Genomic DNA, 18,349 nt, shown 5'->3' with positions numbered 1-18,349 from the left:
TTGGAGTCTGGAAATACATTTAAAGGGAACCCAGGGTTTTATGAGAAAGGGCAAAATCAAATTCATTATGGACAAACTGTTCTGGATTACATTTTTTATTGTACTGTTATAGTTCAAATAAGAAAAACAACAAAATGGATTGTTTTGTTGGGGACTGGGTTTTTTGGGATGAACTTATTTTAACAGTTAACAAGTAAATTGGTTGGGTATTTTAGGCCAGAAAGGTGGGGTACATATATCATACATACACATGGCTTCCTTCTTTTCTTTTTGAGGGGTAAGTTTTTAGGACTTATTATTTGGGAAACTGAACCATGTGTAAACTGATTTAATGCTGGCTTCTTCAGTCTGCAGAAAGACAGTTATCCTGCCACTGCTGCACACACTGAAAATTATTGCAGATGGAAAACTGACAGTTCTTGTCAGTTTGCAGCTGTTAAGAACCCTGAGGGTAACTGTGAAAGTGACAAGAACAAGGTCAAATTCACTCTGTTGCAACATGACAAAGCTGTGAACAGCACCAGCAGAGGACTGGGATAGGGTTCAGACTGCAGACCTCTCCCATTTCAGGAAAGAGAGAAAAATAGTTGTTAACATGAAGCCATTTCCTTCACTCTCCAAGGTGGACTTCATACATGCAGGTTTATGCTTTCCTGTTATTTTAATGCTAAATTGCATCTGCACCAATGAGGCATATCTAGAAATCACATCTAAGAACACATAAAGATCAACTCTGTTTTAGTAGTAGCGTCTTATGCATGTATTGTTAGGAACACTGCACTTGGGAGTGTGTCTCTGTGCACATCAGAAAAAAAACTTATTATGAAATGTACATAGGAAAAAGCTTTAGATGTCATTAACTGCAAACCTGAAGTCACTCTGGCACTTCACTGTCATCACTGGAGACAAAAGGCTTTGAGTATGGAACACTTCCAATTGCTCAAGATTGTTTTTGCATAAAACCTTAAGTCCTATATACTTTAGATCAGAGGTGAGGAACCTGTGGTCTTCAAAATGCTGTTGGATTACAACGTCTGCTGTCTCTCGCCACTGGCTATATTGGCTGGAGCTGATGGATATAGGAGTCCAACTACGTTTGGAGTGCCATAGGTTTCCCACCCCTGCTCTAGAAAGTGCCTTCTTGCTTACATGCTTCATGGTTAACTGAAAGTATGCATCAACTACAAATAGGGAGGGAGAGGGAATCAAATTGGCTCCAAGCCAAAGGCCAGGAGGAACGACTCTGTCTTACAGGCCCTGCGGAAAGAAATCAGATCCCGCAGGGTCCTGGTCTCATGAGGCAGAGCGTTCCACCAGGCTGGAGCCAGTGTTGAAAAGGTCCTGGCTCTGGTTGAAGCTAATATAACTTCCTTAGGGCCTGGGACCACTAGGGTGTAGCTATTTATGGACCTTGAGGCTCTCCGTGGGGCAGACCAGGAGAGGCGGTCCCGTAGGTACGAGGGACTAGAGCTTGAAGCCATTGAGAAGTGGTGTGGTATTCTGGCTTTCCCTATAAGCACCTGCCAAGCTCTTGGAGCATCAACTGATATGCCTCCACCTTGAATATGGAGTGTTTTGGTACTCTGCAAGAGCACAGCAGGCTTCCAGTCATATTTTGGGTAGGAAAGAGGCAAGGGATCATCTGCCACCGCCACCCCTGCAACTCTATAGTATTGAGAGAAATCCTCAGGCTAGTCGTATTCAGCAGACACCCTTCAGCTGTTGCTGGCCTACAACTCCCATCATCCATGATGGACTGCCATGCTGGTTGAGGCTGATGGGAACTAGAGTCCAACAGCACCTGTATGGCACAGCCATTGGCTACTCCTGCACCAGAGGATGGCAGAGTAGTTTCTATGGTGAAGATGCCAGCCTTGTTCCAACCCCCTTCTAGAAATACATGAGAAGCTCATGGAGAGCAAAAAATCCATTCAGGATGTGTGTCTATTCCAGAGTTTTGGCAGGAGGGAATAAATGCATTTCATATGCATCCAGAAATGTTCTGGAGTGGTCAGGTACTGACAAACCTTATGCTGTAGGAGTTGGCTGGTTCACTGATGACTTTTAGAGAATTAATTTATACACTTTTTTTGTTTAGAATAGCTTTTAATTTACTTTCTGGCTGAAGTTATTTTATCGTGTTATAGACAAGACTATTGTTTATTTTAATTTGGTTTTTCTACTATCATCAATTGAATCTGTTTAGTACTGTGTCATACAAGCAGCCATTAAACTGTTTTCGGCTAGTTTGCATACTTTTTGTTATACAAAAAAATACAAAGCATATTCTATTCTGGGCTATTACATCAGCTCTAATATTCCATTTTACATAGCATACCAACTTGGAACCTGGGTTGGAGAATGCTATTAGAAAGACATCTGTCTTAGTTTCTGCTTGACAACAGATTAGCGCTCACATTTAGGATGCTTTTCATACCCAAAGATCTGAAAGGCCATGCTTCGGTACAGCTAATTTGTGTTAAAATATCAAAAAGCCTCTAGGCACCGACACTAATTCCAGTGAAAATATTCATTACTAGGCTCAAAATTATGGGAGTCACTCCAGACAACCATTTAACAGATGGGAGACAAGCCCATAGTGAATTCTCTCTCTGCACATTGGAACGAAGGTCCTCTTGGGATTTAGGAGTTGGGGAAGCAGGAAGGATCCCTTGTGTGTTGTCTCCCCTGCAACCCAAAACCTCTCAAAAGAGCCAGCATGCATCAGTTCATTCATCCTGAAAACTTCCTGATAAGAAGAGTAGGATGTATTTCTCAGGAATCAGCCAACAAGCAAAGCACACATAAATAGTTCTCACAGCAGCTACTGATCATTATCGTGTGACCGTTTGAAGTTGTCTTTATATGTAGCACCTTTGGAATAGCTGACCCAAGACTCTGATAATCAATATAGATTATATCTAGCTACAATCACAACACCTCCTATGCTTTACTTCAACTACAATGAAAAGTACTGCATCTCTTCTAAGCTAATCCTTCCAATTGTGAAATGGAGTCTTACCTTTATGGAGTCTCTATCTTCATGCACAACAGCAGCAGCACCAACAACATGGCCGAGAAAGACAAGGGGGAGAGAGAGAAAAATGTTAGCTTACATAAAATTATGCATTTCTTTACCCTCCCCCCAAGCCTAATCCCTGCTAAAATAAATAAATAACACACATATAATCTAATATGTGCAGTTTCTTATTGACACCTGTACTGTACAACTAATTTTATAAACTGAATTTATCATCTGACTATATTGGCTTACCGACACTTTCTAGCAATAAATATTATAGCAATAATGTAGGAATCTACAGTACAAGGTATAGCTAAATATTTGCTTTTCAAAGAGAAGAGATAGGAGCAAAGCACACTGTATTCAATCCTTATCTCTTAACATTATGGCCCACAGCAAATTTCTTAAGTCCAACAAAAGTACACTTCCAACATTGCCATCTATACACCATCCAAATCAAAGGTTATACGCAGAATATTATTTTTATTTACCCAAATATAATGCTTAACCTCTGGCTTTATAGCCCTCCCTCTCGATCCTACTATGAACACACAATGAGACTGAATATTTCCACTTTAGAACTAACCACTATTCTCTGTGATATTCAAACTCATGGAGCTGTGGCTTGTTGTTTTATTAGTTAACACCAAAGAGAATCAAGTTAACTCTTCTAACAAGAATCAGAACTAATAGTTGATTTAGACAGTTCTAAATCAAAGGCTGAAACCTTTAACCTCCTTGTGCAAAGGAGATGTGTGCCGCCCAAGGCTGATACACGCTTGTTGTTGCAATGCTATACCATGGTTTGGCAATATAACTGAACCAGGCCAGTGCTGTCAGCAGATCACAGAATCAAAGTCTTGGAAGGGAGCTTGGAGGTCATGTGCTCTAAACCCCTGCTCAGATGCAGGATTTGTGGTGCAGGATGCAACTACAGTATCCTGGACAATGACAGTCCATCCTCTCCTTAAATACATCCTGCAAACGCAAACCTTCCACTACCTCCTGAGGGAATCCCTTCCACTGCTGAACAGCTCTTATTAGGAGGTTTCACCTAATATTGATCAGAAATCTGCTTCCCTGCAACTTCCATCCACTGGTTCTAGTTGCTCCCTGTTTTTCCAGAGGGCAGAATTCTGCTGCATCGTCTGTGGGATGCCCCTTTGAAATTTGAAAGCCACCTGACTCATGGTGCCTTACAGAATTACTGGCATCCACCTGTCTCGAGAAGCAATGGAATGCACCTCCGGGGGTGAAGTCAAACTGCTATGTTAGCAGCCCTGAAGTGAGCTCCCTGGGGTGCAAAAGAAATAGATCTCTTCCCCCAAGAAGCTGAGAGTATGAAAATAATAGAGAGATGGGCAAAAGATGGGTAGGGAGGGAATAATGTGGGCAAATGCAGTTACATGTGCTTCGGAATTGGTTACAGTAGGGAATAAATTTTAGGAGACAAGCCAAAGGGCCTATGGAAAATGTGGATTCTAAAAAAGGCTTTCAAAGAAAGGAGATGTATGCCACCATGCCAACCATGTACATGTTCCACCGAGGGGATTCTATGAATAGGTGAGAGGAAAACAGAATGAGTTCAATTCTTTAAGGCTGCCGAACCTTCCGTGAGTTCCAAGATGACTCTTGCCCTTGCATGCTCACCAAATCTTTTGTCACCCACTCCTCCCTCTCCACGAAGAGGCAGGCTGTATATTTTTAAAAGGCAAACTTCTTTCCCGGAGGCCAGTGAAGCATCTCCTACCTCTTTGGTGGTCGTTATCATGATGCTTCTTTTCATCTTTGATGGGGAGATGGGACTGACCCCCAAGGGCACTCGACAAGGCTAAGAGGCCAGCGCTGCTGCCAATGGGTGGGATGGCTGGTGGTTGCAATCCTGAAGGGTGTGGAGTGAGAGGCACTGGGAGACCGTGTCCATGTGACAAATGCTGGGCCTGGAGTTGCTGCTGCTGTGAAAAATTAAACACAGATATTGAATTTGTTCCAGGAAAGGGAGATTTAAATGCAGTTAACTGTGCACTGGACTGCGCTCGTGTATCTTCAAGGGCTGTCAACCAGTCAATGGCCTTGCTTCACAAAAAATAATTAAAGACAGTACAGCATCTTGGTGCAGGTGGAGACATTTGATAAATGAAATTGGCTGAAATACACAATTGTTTGCTGCAAGAGTAGCCAAAGCACCGCCCTCCGATACGCTGTTGGGACTCCCAATTCCTATCATCTCCATGGCCAGGGATGATGGGAAATGTGGTCCATTAAACATCTAGAGTGGCACTATGTCCTATAATGTCTGGAAAATTAGGGGGTAGGACAGTGATGAAGGCTGCACATCATGAACTTTATTAAGCTATTTTTAAACTGAACAAAACCAAAATGATAAGCCTGGCCTTTCAAGAGCAGCTCTTCCGGGAGCAGTAACACACATATATACACATGCCTAATCAAAACACACAAGTTAACAATGAAAGCAGCAATAAAGTTTTGCGCACGCACCAAAAAAAGGGAGAAAATTGAGAAAATTAGTGTTAAACAGTTCTCCTAGAGCTGCTGCGCAGCGTGCAGTGAGAGTTAATTTGAAAGAGGAAACCTGAATTAACAATCCAGAAAAGGAAACTGGTTGCAGCCACCGTTTTAAGTCCTTTAAGTGTCCTCAGCGGTACTTGAGCAAATTACTAAAGAAAATCTAATGTAGCAAAGCTTGGGTCCTCCTGTAGGCTTGCTCAATAATGCTGAAATAATTGGGCACTCTGTGCACGTTTAGTGATGCTCGAATGAAAAGCTAGAGGCCTGCCCTTGTACTCTTCTCTAGCTGCTGACTCTGTGTTGTGACAGGTTTATTTGAGTGGGACTGTGATGCATGCACCAGTAACTGCGCTGACAAGAGTTTAAAGTCATTTTTACCAGTACACTGGCAACACATAGAGAAAGCCCTTGAGAGGTTAGAATTGGAGTGCTTGACCTCAGCCAAGGCTGCATCAAGCTTTCTACTATACTAACCATTGTGGGGTAGATGGTTTGTTGATGCTGCTGAGTGAGAATCGTGGGGGGCGGGGGCGGGATACAGTGGTAAAGGGAAGAAATGTGTCATGCTCAATCTATCCGAACAGGGAACTGCTTCAGTTCACACTTGCCCAGACAATAGCCCACCTCCCCTGCCCCCCACTCCTTTACTTGCGATTCACAAAATGACTCTGAAATCAGCTTTCACTTTCACAAACTATACTCTTTAAGCAATCTCTCTCTCTCTCTCTCTCTCTCTCTCTGTGTGTGTGTGTGTGTGTGTGTGTGTGTGTGTGTGTGTTCAAGCCCTTAATAATGTTTACAAAGGGTCAGGAACAACTTGCATTACCACCACCAAATTTCAGAAACAAAACACCCCATCAAAACTCCAAGACTTACTCCTGCCTATTATGTAAATGGGCAACACTGTACTATGTGAAAATCTTATTACCTTTCAATTAAATTTATAATTTGAAAAAGGTATATATTAAGCTACCGTCCCTCCACCCGACTTCCACCGTTTCACCCTGGATTTAAATTAGATATACAACCAGCTGCACCAGTTATTTTATTGCAACTTTTGGTTCTAAACCGTTGGAAAGATTATCCTAGTTCGACTTCTGCTCAGATTAAAACTACAGTGGTGCCTCGCAAGACGAAAAGAATCCGTTCTGTGATTCTCTTCGTCTAGCGGTTTTTTCGTCTTGCGAAGCAAGCCTATTGACGGATTAGCGGATTAGCGCTATTAGCGGCTATTAGCGGCTTATCTGCTGATCGGATCAGCTGATAAGCGGCTTAGCGGCTTTGAAAAGGGGGGGGAGGGAAAAAAACCAGCAGGAACTCGCAAGACATTGTCGTCTTGCGAAGCAAGCCCATAGGAAATTCGTTTTGCGACGCACCTCCAAAACGGAAAACTCTTTCGTCTAGCGAGTTTTCCGTCTTGCGAGGCATTCGTCTTGCGGGGCACCACTGTAGAACTTTAGCCACAGAAGGAGTGCTGTGACAATGGTGCAAACATAAGCCAACAGTTCCTGCTCAAGCTGAAATTAATACTGAGGCCACATCAGTGTTACAGGGTGAACATTTCAAAATAAAGATGTTTCTTTGAGAAGTGTTATCCAATCAACTGCCCTACAAGAAATATGCAAAATAACTAAGCAAGTATTAGAAGTCACCCCAGAACTGGCCCTACTGAACGTTTTCCAAGATGATAATGCCCACTCACATTATAAAGAGCTTACAACACACCTGCTCTCAGCAGCCAGAAGCATCATAGCCAGACCTGGCAGGAGTGAACATGGACCGGTGGTACCAAATCATATGGGAAACAGCCATACTAGAAAAGCTAACCAATAAACTGAAACTGACACTGGGATAAAGAGAAGAGGACGCCTTCACCCCAGTATGGCTCCCCTTATCACGTACACAGCCCATCAAGACAAGAAGAATCCACCAACAGCATACAAATCAATATGGCTAACTTGACCCAACAATCACCCCCTTCACAAATGCGAACAAACCTCACTGCAGCCAAACACAGACAACCAACCACACCCTGGGCCCCCCAATCCCTCTCAATGCCAAGGAAATATATTAAGTGAATAGGAAGAGAAGCTACCCAGTTGATGCTGACACAAAACCCCACACGTACACTATAGAAAAAAATTTAAGTTCCACCACCCCACCTCTCCTCTCCCCCCTTCTTCAGCAACCTCATACAGTGGTACCCCGCAAGACGAATGCCTCGCAAGACGGAAAACCTGCAAGACGAAAGGGTTTTCTGTTTTGGAGGCGCTTCGCAAGACGATTTTCCCTATGGGCTTGCATCGCAAGACGAAAGCCCATAGGGAAATGCTGGCGGTCGGGAGCAAAGACTTTCGCCCACAGCCGGCCTTCAGAAGAGGACCTCTTCTGAAGGCCGGCGGAGGGCAAAAGTCTTTGCTCCCCCCCCCCCGCCTGCCTTCCCCCCGCCTGCCCCGGGCGATCTTAAAATGCTGGCGGGCGGGAGCGAAGCGTTCGCTGCCGACCCCCAGCATTTTAAAATCTCCCCGGGACAGCAGAGAAGTCGGGAGCATTTTAAAATCTCCCCGTGTCCCGGGGAGATTTTAAAATGATGGGGGTCGGCAGCGAACGCTTCGCTCCCGACCCCCAGCATTTTAAAATCTCCCCCTGTCCCGGGGAGATTTTAAAATGATGGGGGTCGGCAGCGAACGCTTCACTCCCGACCCCCAGCATTTTAAAACGCTGTTCCGAAGCGGGGGGCGGGAACAGCTGCCCCAGCCGCCCCACTTCGGAACGCTGTTCCGAAGCGGGGAGGGGGGGCGGGAACAGCTGCCCCAGCCGCCCCACTTCGGAACGCTGTTCCGAAGCGGGGAGGGGGGGCGGGAACAGCTGCCCCAGCCGCCCCACTTCGGAACGCTGTTCCGAAGCGGGGAGGGGGGGCGGGAACAGCTGCCCCAGCCGCCCCACTTCGGAACGCTGTTCCGAAGCGGGGAGGGGGGGCGGGAACAGCTGCCCCAGCCGCCCCACTTCGGAACGCTGTTCCGAAGCGGGGAGGGGGGCGGGAACAGCTGCCCCAGCCGCCCCACTTCGGAACGCTGTTCCGAAGCGGGGAGGGGGGGCGGGAACATCTGCCCCAGCCGCCCCACTTCGGAACGCTGTTCCGAAGCGGGGAGGGGGGGCGGGAACAGCTGCCCCAGCCGCCCCACTTCGGAACGCTGTTCCGAAGCGGGGCTGGGGGCGGGAACACCTTCTGAAGGCGGGCAGGGGGCGAAAGTCTTTGTCCCCCCTGCCTGCCTTCCCAGGGGCTTTTAAATCGCCCCGGACAGCGGAGAAGTCCTCCGCTGTCTGGGGCGATTTTAAAATGCCGCCCGCCAGCATTTTAAGATCGCCTGGACAGCGGAGAAGTCCTCCGCTGTCCCGGGGTTTTTTAAAATGCTGGGGGTGGGAAGAAAAGCCCTTGTGTCCCCCCCCCCAGCCTTCAGAAGAGGTCGGGGGACAGACTGTCCCCGGACCTGGTCTGAAGGCGGTTTCCCTAGGAACGCATAAATTGATTTTCAATGCATTCCTATGGGAAACCGTGCATCGCAAGACGAAAAACTCGCAAGACGAAGAGACTTGCGGAACGAATTAATTTCGTCTTGCGAGGCACCACTGTACTGTATACAACACAAATGTCTCATATCAAATGTAACTGATCTGTAGAAAAGACTCCACAACCTGAAAAAGAGACAATGCACAGCTTTTCTAAACCAAGAAAATATTTAATAAAAATGTGATCCAATAATTCTGTCCCATCCTGCTATCCGCTGTGCCTCCCCCTTGACACTGGCAACAAGGGAAGCACAAGGCTCTTGATCACAGCCTTCCAATGCAAACACGACTTCCAATGTGTGCAGTTTAAAACACGGCAAAGATCTATTCTTTCTGCCTTTATTATTTGTCTTCTCAATCTACCAAGGATATCTCAGATAATCTAAGAACTGCATTTCCCATAATGCCCAGATGCCTTGGCTTCATCACAGACAGAAGGAGGATCACTGCATCCTGCACCCAGGCTCTCAACCTCTGTGTCGCAGTATCCTCTCCTCCTGTTCTGCACATCGTCTGTAAAAAGGGAAGGGAGATACTGTAGTAGGTTGAGATGCAGAGGCTCTAGACATCTATTCTGAAAAGGGACCCAATGGGTTCTAGAGGCCTCACTCTTTCTTAGAAAAATCTGGGGAAAGAACCAGATTCATTTATGATTGGATCATTAGCAATAACCAACTTTTTCAAGGAAATGCAACATTGACTTGAATATAATCAATGCTATCCTACCTTCCAACTATCTGGCTAGCTAATACAAATTAAGTAAAAAGTGTCACCAAGGCAAATATATTCTGTAATATACTCTGTAATGGAATGTGGCATCATAAATTGGACAGAGTCCTTTGGGACTACTATTTCTCTACAAACTTATACCAACCCTGTTATCTTAAAGGTATTCAAATAATATCCAGTCAACAAGCATATGTGAACTCTTGAGCATGGGATAGCAATATATCACCTTTATTATTTAATTGTAATTTAGACGGCAAGTGAAATTAAGGGAGTCATTTTTTAATTGTTTTTCTGGAATCAAATAATCAGGATTTCTGAGTTGAGGACCAGTTCTCACTTCATATTTTGTAACCTGAAAGGAACGCCCAAGCTTTTCCTTAAAACAAATCATATGAATGTAGGAGGTTTTAAAAACCTCAGAAACATGAGCCCAATCTTTCAAAATGTTTTTTAAAAGCATGTAGAGTTGCTCTTTCACACACACACAGCACTTGACCAGAAACTCAGGTAATTCGTCTATTAATAAATATCTATGGCATTTCATGTAATTGGTATTAATCTCCAGGTACATAATACAAAATGAGAATTAACCTGACTTGGTGTGTTTTAAAGGGGAAGTTGGAAAACATGGAGGGAGTCAAAAAAGGTTTACCATTGATTTCATTACCATTTCCTAACTAAGATATGAAATATTGATGGCAAGCTTAAATCTCCCAACTACATATCTAAAAAAGATCAAATTAAAAGCACAATGTGCTTATAAACCATGGACAAATTAGCTTCTAATGTTCTCTTGTTAGAGTCAGCACATTCAGAAGCCTATTTTCCTGGAAAGGATTCAGGTTTCTACTGGATATCATCCAAGCAGTGCCATGCCAGAGTAATCTAGTGCTTTCCCCCTTACCGACCCTGAAAGCTCATTGCCATTATCCAAACAGCCCTAACATCCTCCTCCAACCCAGAGACATTTCTAATGTTAACTGACAAATTAATCTCTCAAAGACCTCACTTTACATCTCAGCCCACATGCATGCTGTATGTATATCCTTTCAACGCTGCCTGGAAAATAGAGGCAACATCCAATTAAAATATTCTCATTAGTATTACTATTCAAGTCACACTGCATACAAAAACAGCTACCAAGTGGAGGAAATAGAATTAGAAGAGAAAGAGAAATAAGCAACCTAGAACGTTACAAAACCTAGAAAGGGAAAAAATAAATTATAAAATATCAAGACATAGAAATCCTTAATATTAAATTAACAGTAAATCAGCAGCCAATATCCATTTCACTCACCCCAAAACCCTGCTCCCCCCCCTCTCTCACACACACGCGCACACACACACACGCGCACACACACACACACACTTCAGAAATCCTATTTCTTATAACATGAGCTGGTATGTTAAATATGCAGGGTTAAAACACATAGACTAACCACTACTCCTGCCTCCCATACTAGTATTGACCTCTTGGACTTTATCATTGAGTAAGAAATGTAAGAGGAAAAGTCAGTAGCATGTCTTCTTTCAGGAAAACAAGTATGATGAACATTAGCAAGAGAGGGAAATCACAGGTTTAGAAGGCAGCCATTGACGTTGAACAAGACATAATAGGTTTCATATGATGCTGGCTATTACCTCCCCTCCCCCAATACAGACTGGATTTTACTTGTTATCCATTAAGATTTTGTCTTCTTTAAACATATAACACACTTTTGGAGCCAGCAGGACAAATCCATCACTCATGTGAGGACTTGCCATGGCTTGAATTCCAGTGGACATGTGTCCTGTATAGGAAGGTCCTAAATATGTCCATCAACTGTTAACAACTGGACAGCAGACTAAGCAGGCACACCAGTCACCTGGCCACAGTCTTCCCCACTGTGGTGAGATGTGTTATACTTCTATTTAAACATGGTAATTCTAATTTTACATCTTTGTGTCTAAATTAGCATGGTGCAAAGGACAACTGGCCAAAGATATGAGAACAACACATCTATAGTCACTTTAATTGCCAGTGGCTCTCAATATGTGGGTTAATTAATGAATTATTATTATTATTATTATTATTATTATTATTATTATTATTATTATTATCCTACCCTCCCCAGCCGAAGCTGGGCCCAGAGCAGCTAACAACATTAAAATGATAATTAAGAGCTTCTGCAATGCCTACACTCAACCGAGTAACTAGGGTGTGGCCATATGTATTGACTAGGAAAGGAAATTAACTTATTGGATGCATCTTCCCATTTGTAACAACAAACCAACTAAGCAGTCTGCCATTTTCCCCAGAGAGTTTTGCTTCCCTTCACACATCCCTTGCGAACCTTCAAAACGGCCAAGGGATTGAATAATCCTGTGCCCACTTCTTCTTTTAGTATTTCTGCATTTTAAACGTTAGGCTTTGCAATATTCGTCAGACCAAAACCATCCACCCTACTGGTTCATTGCAGGATTACTTTGCCCTCCTATAACCAAGTTTAGCTTACAACAAGAATAAAAATGAATAAAACTAATGTATACAACAAAACAAACAAACAAATGGTAAAATGTACAAAAGCAGCACAAGAGTAGTGGCAAAAACAAAGGCAACAAGTGAGAAAGGCCTGGAAAAATAATAAAGATCTTTCCCGGTGGGTGAAATTTCATCAAAGCAGGTATTCTATTGTTCATTTAGACTACCTTTGAAATGCGGCAAAACACGCCCCAATATGAGAAGACCTGGAACTGTCTTGCCTGGGAAAATGGCTGATAACCAGAATTCTTCTGAATTAGCATCACTATGTGCAGAGCCTATTCAGAAATCTTATTCCCAGTAATTTTGGCAAGACTGAAGCAGGGGATGAAGGGGGGAAACCCTTCATGACAAGTACTATGATCCACCAAGAATTCATTAAGCCTATTTAGGCAGTGTACTAAGCTACTGCACCAAGTGAAATTTTCATACTTTAATTTAAAATCTCCAAATAGGACAGTATATAATATCCAACTGCAGACACTTTGAGCCATGCCACTGCACCTGTTTCACACTGTGATTAAATAAGATATGGCATATTTCAGCGTTTCCTAAAACATGAAACAAAAGACAACATGAAACAGACACACCATTATGTCAACCGCTCTTCTGCCTTTCCGCCATAGCAATCTGTATACAGTATACAGCAGGTGGCCAATTTGTTTTACAGCCTTTAAGCTCCAAGCACAGCTTAATATAGGCAGAGCCTTTGATCAAACAATAAAAAGCCAGAAAAATAAGTGATTGCTGCACAGAGGTCACAGTCGATTACTAATTTATACAACACCCTCCCCGGCTCTCAGAGGTTGGCAGCTCTGAACACGCACACATTCGGTGGGAATGACTTTACTAAACAAACTGAAATTGTAACCATCCATAATTTACAGAGAAAATGCGACTTTCCCCTCCCTGCGCATTAAATCAAAACGTTCAGAATCAACGGGGACAGTCAAATCCTCTTCCCTGTGTAGATTCAGGAGGAGGCACTCTTAGCTGGCATAAATCAAGGTACTCAGTGGAGCTGCGCCAAATTATGCCATCCCAAAGCCTAGCCCTTATTTCTTAACCTTTGTTTCAGATCAAAGACCCAAAGAGTAAACTCATTTGAAAGGCAAAAAGCAGCCCCTTCACACAGTCAGAAATTCCTCCTTGCGTTCAGCACCAGTGCAAAAATGCATTAGCATTTAGCAGCATGAGCCATGGACCAGTGGCGCCACGGGGATAATAGCATGCACCGATGCTAAGTTTTTATTAGAACTTGTATGCACTTATCTGTACCACATGGCTATCCAGAGATTTCCACTTCCCTCTCAAACCCCAAATATCTCAGAAAACATAGAAAAGAGGTGGCACGTTAAGTACTAATCAAAAGAATAAACATTATATTCCAAAAAGCTTTAACCAATGTGTGCTGCCCACTCTTTAAAAAAAATAAAGAAAAATACTGGAAGATGAGGAACGCAGAGACATTTCAATCTCAAACACAGAATGGATTGTTTTTACATCAAGAGCATTAATGAGAAAAAATTTAAATCTACTAATTATATGCAATCTAAAAGGTTTATTATTCTAAAGCTTGCCATTCACTTTTAACACATTTTTAATTTTCCAAAGCAATTAATATAATTTTATTAATAAAACAAAATGCTTAAAGGTTAAACCAGACTGTTTTAAAAATTATACACATATATGTATACTATTTATATATGTATGAGAGAAACAGTACAGGCAAAATCATTTAAATCATTTCCTTAGTAATACAAGTAATATTTAAATAGATTTAATAGTACTGCTCCAAACCAGTGAATTATGAGTTTAAAACCTATTAAAATGTAATGTTTTTTTTCCCTGAGCTGAGGGGAGAGAGATTTAAATCCACTGAATTTTAATATTTCAGCTTGAGCTGCAGGAGGTAGAGAAAGTCCAAATGAACTATTCCATCAGCACCATTCAAGCATGAACATTTTAATCAGTTTTACTTCCTTGGAGTTCTCTAACACAGTTTACGCTGTCATTCTGAAAGCACTTAACACAGAGAGTGTGAAAAACCACCAAGGCTTGTTATTGCCTTCACAATTGATAGCAAATAATTTTGCAGGCTTCCTATCATTAAAGTGTCACTGCTAAAAATTGAGGTTCAGCACTTCTTGTGCTAAATTGTATTTTTTGGAACATCGCTGCATACCTGGTTCTTACATTTTTGCTACATTTCCCTCTGTGATAAACAGGCACAAGTGCAAGGCTCCACTTGTATGCAACATAAATAGGCGTATGTGGCAACGGTGTGCGGTATGCACACACATAAGTGTATGTGTGTATGTATATGAGGATACACAAACACATTTAACGACAAATGATCACTACCTCCAGAACTGAGGGAAGGGGAGCACTGAACAGCCATCAATTTATTTAAGTTCCAAGTTACTACTCCCCTTTGTAAAAGTGTGTCAATTACTAGTCCGGTGGATTTCTGCTAGCCCTGCCCACCCCCCAAAGCGTTCTGTCTACATAATAAGTAAAAATGAAATCCTTATGTTAAAACGGAAATTATTTATTACAATATTTTGTTTGTACCTTTGATTGCTGACATCACAATCTATTCTACGTGTCTTTATGGAGCCAACATCAGATTTATCGTATTTTTCGTCCCATAGGGCGCTCCATCCCATAGGACGCACCTAGTTTTTTGGGGGGGAAATAAAGGAATTTTTTCCCCCTTTATTTCCCCACCCACCCAAAAGCAGGTCGGGGAAACCGAACCAGGTCGAGGGACAGCGGGATGGCGGCGCTGCGCCTCCCTGCTGTCCCCCGAGCTTGTGGGGCTGGCCGATGTCTGCCCGGTGCGAGGGGCGCTCTGCTTCAGGGCGCCGTGCCCGCCGGGCGGCAGGCTGCTATCCGCAGCGTGGGGAGCCCTAGGGCTGCCTAGGCTGCGGATGTCTTCCTGAAGCCTGCAGAGCGAGAGGGGTCAGTGCACACCGACCCCTCTCGCTTTCCAAGCTTCAGCAAAAGCCTGCATTTGCCCCATAGGACGCACCCAGATTTCCCCTTCATTTTTGGAGGGGGAAAAGTGCATCCTATAGGGCGAAAAATACGGTATTTCCTGCTTTACATACATTTCAGCATAAGACTGTAATTAATGGTCAGCCGCTGCCGCTCACATGCAGTTAATTAAACCTTGTATGTTAAACCTCTATCCATCTGCCACGGATGCTTTCGCTGAGATTCCTGCACTGCTTGGGGTTGGACTAGATGACCATTGGGACCCTTCCAATTCTATGATTCTAAGTAAACTACAGCCATTCAGTTTCAGCTGGGGTCACCTATACTAACCACTTATCACAGCGGCTGCGATCCAGAGAGATATTTTATTTTGCAACACTTTCCCGCTTTCAGCAACAGATCCCAATGTCCTCTCTCAAACTGCTTTTGAAACACCCCAACATCAAAAGCAGTTTACAATGTGAAACAGGAAGCTGATGGACAGCTGACATTTTTGAAATACAGTTTGGTAGTTCTTTGATCCAGGTCAATGTGTACAAATAGTTTTTAAATTGCTTCCCTCTGACTTCCACACTTACTTCCATATCCTTCTCTGTCCATCTCTATTACTCTAAATCAGGGGTCAGCAAACCCACTGGTCTACTGTCCCTCAGACCTTGTGGAGGGCCGGACTATATACAGTGGTACCTCTGGATATGAACGGGATGCGTTCTGGATCCCTGTTCGCATCCTGAAGCGAAACCAACCCATGCCTGCGAGTGCCACGATTTGCTGTTTCCGCGCATGCACGTGACGTCATTTTGACCGTCTGCGCATGCACAAGCGGCGAAACCCGGAAGTAACGTGTTCTGTTACTTCCTGGTTGCTGCAGAGCGCAACCCGAAAGTGCTCAACCTGAAGCACATCTAACCCGAGGTATGACTATCTATATCTATCTATCTATCTATCTATCTATCTATCTATCTATCTATCTATCATCTATCTATCTATCTATCTATCTATCTATCTATCTATCTATCATCATCTATCTATCTATCTATCTATCTATCTATCTATCTATCTATCATCTATCTCTATCTATCATCTGATTCCTATGCTGGCAGCAGTGACGCGAAACAGGCTTCTTCCTGCCTAGAGAAAGAGCGAGCTCGTCCGCTCTGCTCTCTGGCCCACAGGAGCACCAGGGCGGCAACGGGAGGAAGAGGCTGAGCGGCGGCAGCTCTGCCAATCAAACGCTGCACCTAGTTTACCCCAGCGCGGCACGGTGACGTCTCTGCCAATCAAACGCCACTGATTGGCATTTGGCAGAGCTGCCACCGCTTGGCCTCTTCTTCCCTTTGCCATCGCTGGCAGTCTCGGCTTCGTGGCGGGTTCCAGCTTCACGGCGCGGGCCAGATTTAGGACCAGGTGGGTCTGATCCGGCCCAGGGGCTGTAGTTTGCTGACCCCTACTCTAAATCCCTTTCTTTACCTACCCATCTCTCATTCTAGTGATACATTAATTAGGGTTTAACATTGTGTTTTTTTAAGATGCTGCCCCTGCCTCCTTGAGAGCGGATACAGCAAACAACTTCTTCTCGTTTCTATTCCCAGTTTATATTATAATAATCACCATTAAGGTCAGTACTATCAATACTGCTGATGATGATAGATACCAACCTTTTACCTCACCTTTTCATTTTCTTCAACAACTTCTCTCTGGTCCTTTGCGCTTCCCCCTGCCAAACTTCTCTGCCTCCTGACTACCTTTACTCAGGAGTTGATGGCCCTAGTCCACTGAAGAAGCCCCAGCCCCAGGCTGGAGAAACAGGGCACAAACAGAAGGAGAAGGGGATCTCGGGATACTCAAGGTAGATTCTAACCCATTTTATGTAAAAGAATACCAGAAAAAAGGAAAGAGTCACAGACCAATGGCATTTAGCTGCACAGAGAACTCCAGCCAAAACATTTCAGTTAAGAGCAGTATTTCTGGAGGGGGCATTAAATGTTTCTATATGTGTAGCTTGGAATAAAAACCCTGGAATGTGAACAGTGACCAAGTAGTTTCATCTCAAATGGGTTCTGTTATAATTATAATGGTGAAGTTTCCCCCAGAAATCCTCCTCCCCACCCCCTTTCGTTTCCCCTGAAAAACAAATTTTAAGAAGGATGGCTAATATTTAACTTGTGACAATCTGTCAGTAATTTTCAATGGAACATGACCTGTGAAAGAAGTCATTATAAGTGTTTCATTCCATTAAACACAACTAGTTTACTGTCAAGAGAACAACCCGTCTCTCCGTTTTTCAAGTTCACTTCAGCATTCCACATTTAAATGGCATGGATCAGTGGTTTGGTTCATTTACCAATGAAGGAAGAATATTGCAAAGTTAACAAGGTGTTTCATTAGGTTTCACAAAATCCTAGCATCAAGGTATGAAGGATCTACAACGTACTACAAATACATGTTCACAAAATACTGAACTACACCACAGAATTCCTTTAGATCAATCCCTGATGACCCCATATATCTCCCATGTATATTTTATTCTACAATGAACTGCAATTTCTTTCCTAACATTTCTATGTACGTATGTGTATCATCCTATTGAGATATACTCAAGATAGCGCACCTCTTGAGGAACCCCAAAATATGGATATTAATGAAGCACTATTATTTTGTATGCAGAGATTTATTTTTTTAAAAAAAGTGATGAAAACGACTGAGGGTGGGCACATGGGAGAAGAACGAATTTCCCCGCAACCCTGTGAATGTGCAAATTCAGTTAAAACAGCCACCTAGCGAGGATAAACTCTCCTACCTGCTCAGTGAAATTAAATGCCTTTTGCAAGACAATGTTATTCTCATATTTCTTCATTTAAATACGTATAACCATGTAGGGTATCTAAATTAGTTTGAAAGGCTGTAGCTCCAGCTGCTAGCAAGCAGCCAAAGGGGAAGCATTCATTTGGTGCAGTTTGAAGTTCACAGTAAAATTA

The 18,349-nt window shown here is 43.3% G+C and overlaps 1 protein-coding gene across 6 annotated transcripts in view; it reads right to left on the bottom strand.

Annotated features, from left to right (window-relative positions):
• The window catches only part of LOC308597686 (transducin-like enhancer protein 4), a 135,465-nt gene that overhangs the window by 52,391 nt on the left and 64,725 nt on the right, over nucleotides 1-18,349 (bottom strand). For 4 of the 6 annotated variants that reach the window (XR_014013105.1, XR_014013107.1, XR_014013109.1 and 1 more), the window contains 2 exons: nucleotides 4,773-4,977; nucleotides 3,023-3,039 (listed from right to left, as the gene is read on the bottom strand). Coding sequence is in view for 1 of the 6 variants with exons in the window: in XM_081213668.1 (XP_081069794.1) it covers nucleotides 3,023-3,039; nucleotides 4,773-4,977 (222 nt within the window). In the remaining 5 variants the exon portion in view is untranslated. The remainder of the gene's footprint in view (nucleotides 1-3,022; nucleotides 3,040-4,772; nucleotides 4,978-18,349) is intronic. The other 2 variants (XR_014013106.1, XR_014013108.1) reach the window with 1 other exon arrangement.

The sequence above is a fragment of the Podarcis bocagei genome (assembly GCF_964188305.1).
Source record: "Podarcis bocagei genome assembly, chromosome: 11".
Classification (NCBI taxonomy): Eukaryota; Metazoa; Chordata; class Lepidosauria; order Squamata; family Lacertidae; genus Podarcis; species Podarcis bocagei.
The sequence above is the reverse complement of the archived record's forward strand: the minus strand, read 5'-3'. Positions and strand labels throughout refer to the sequence as shown.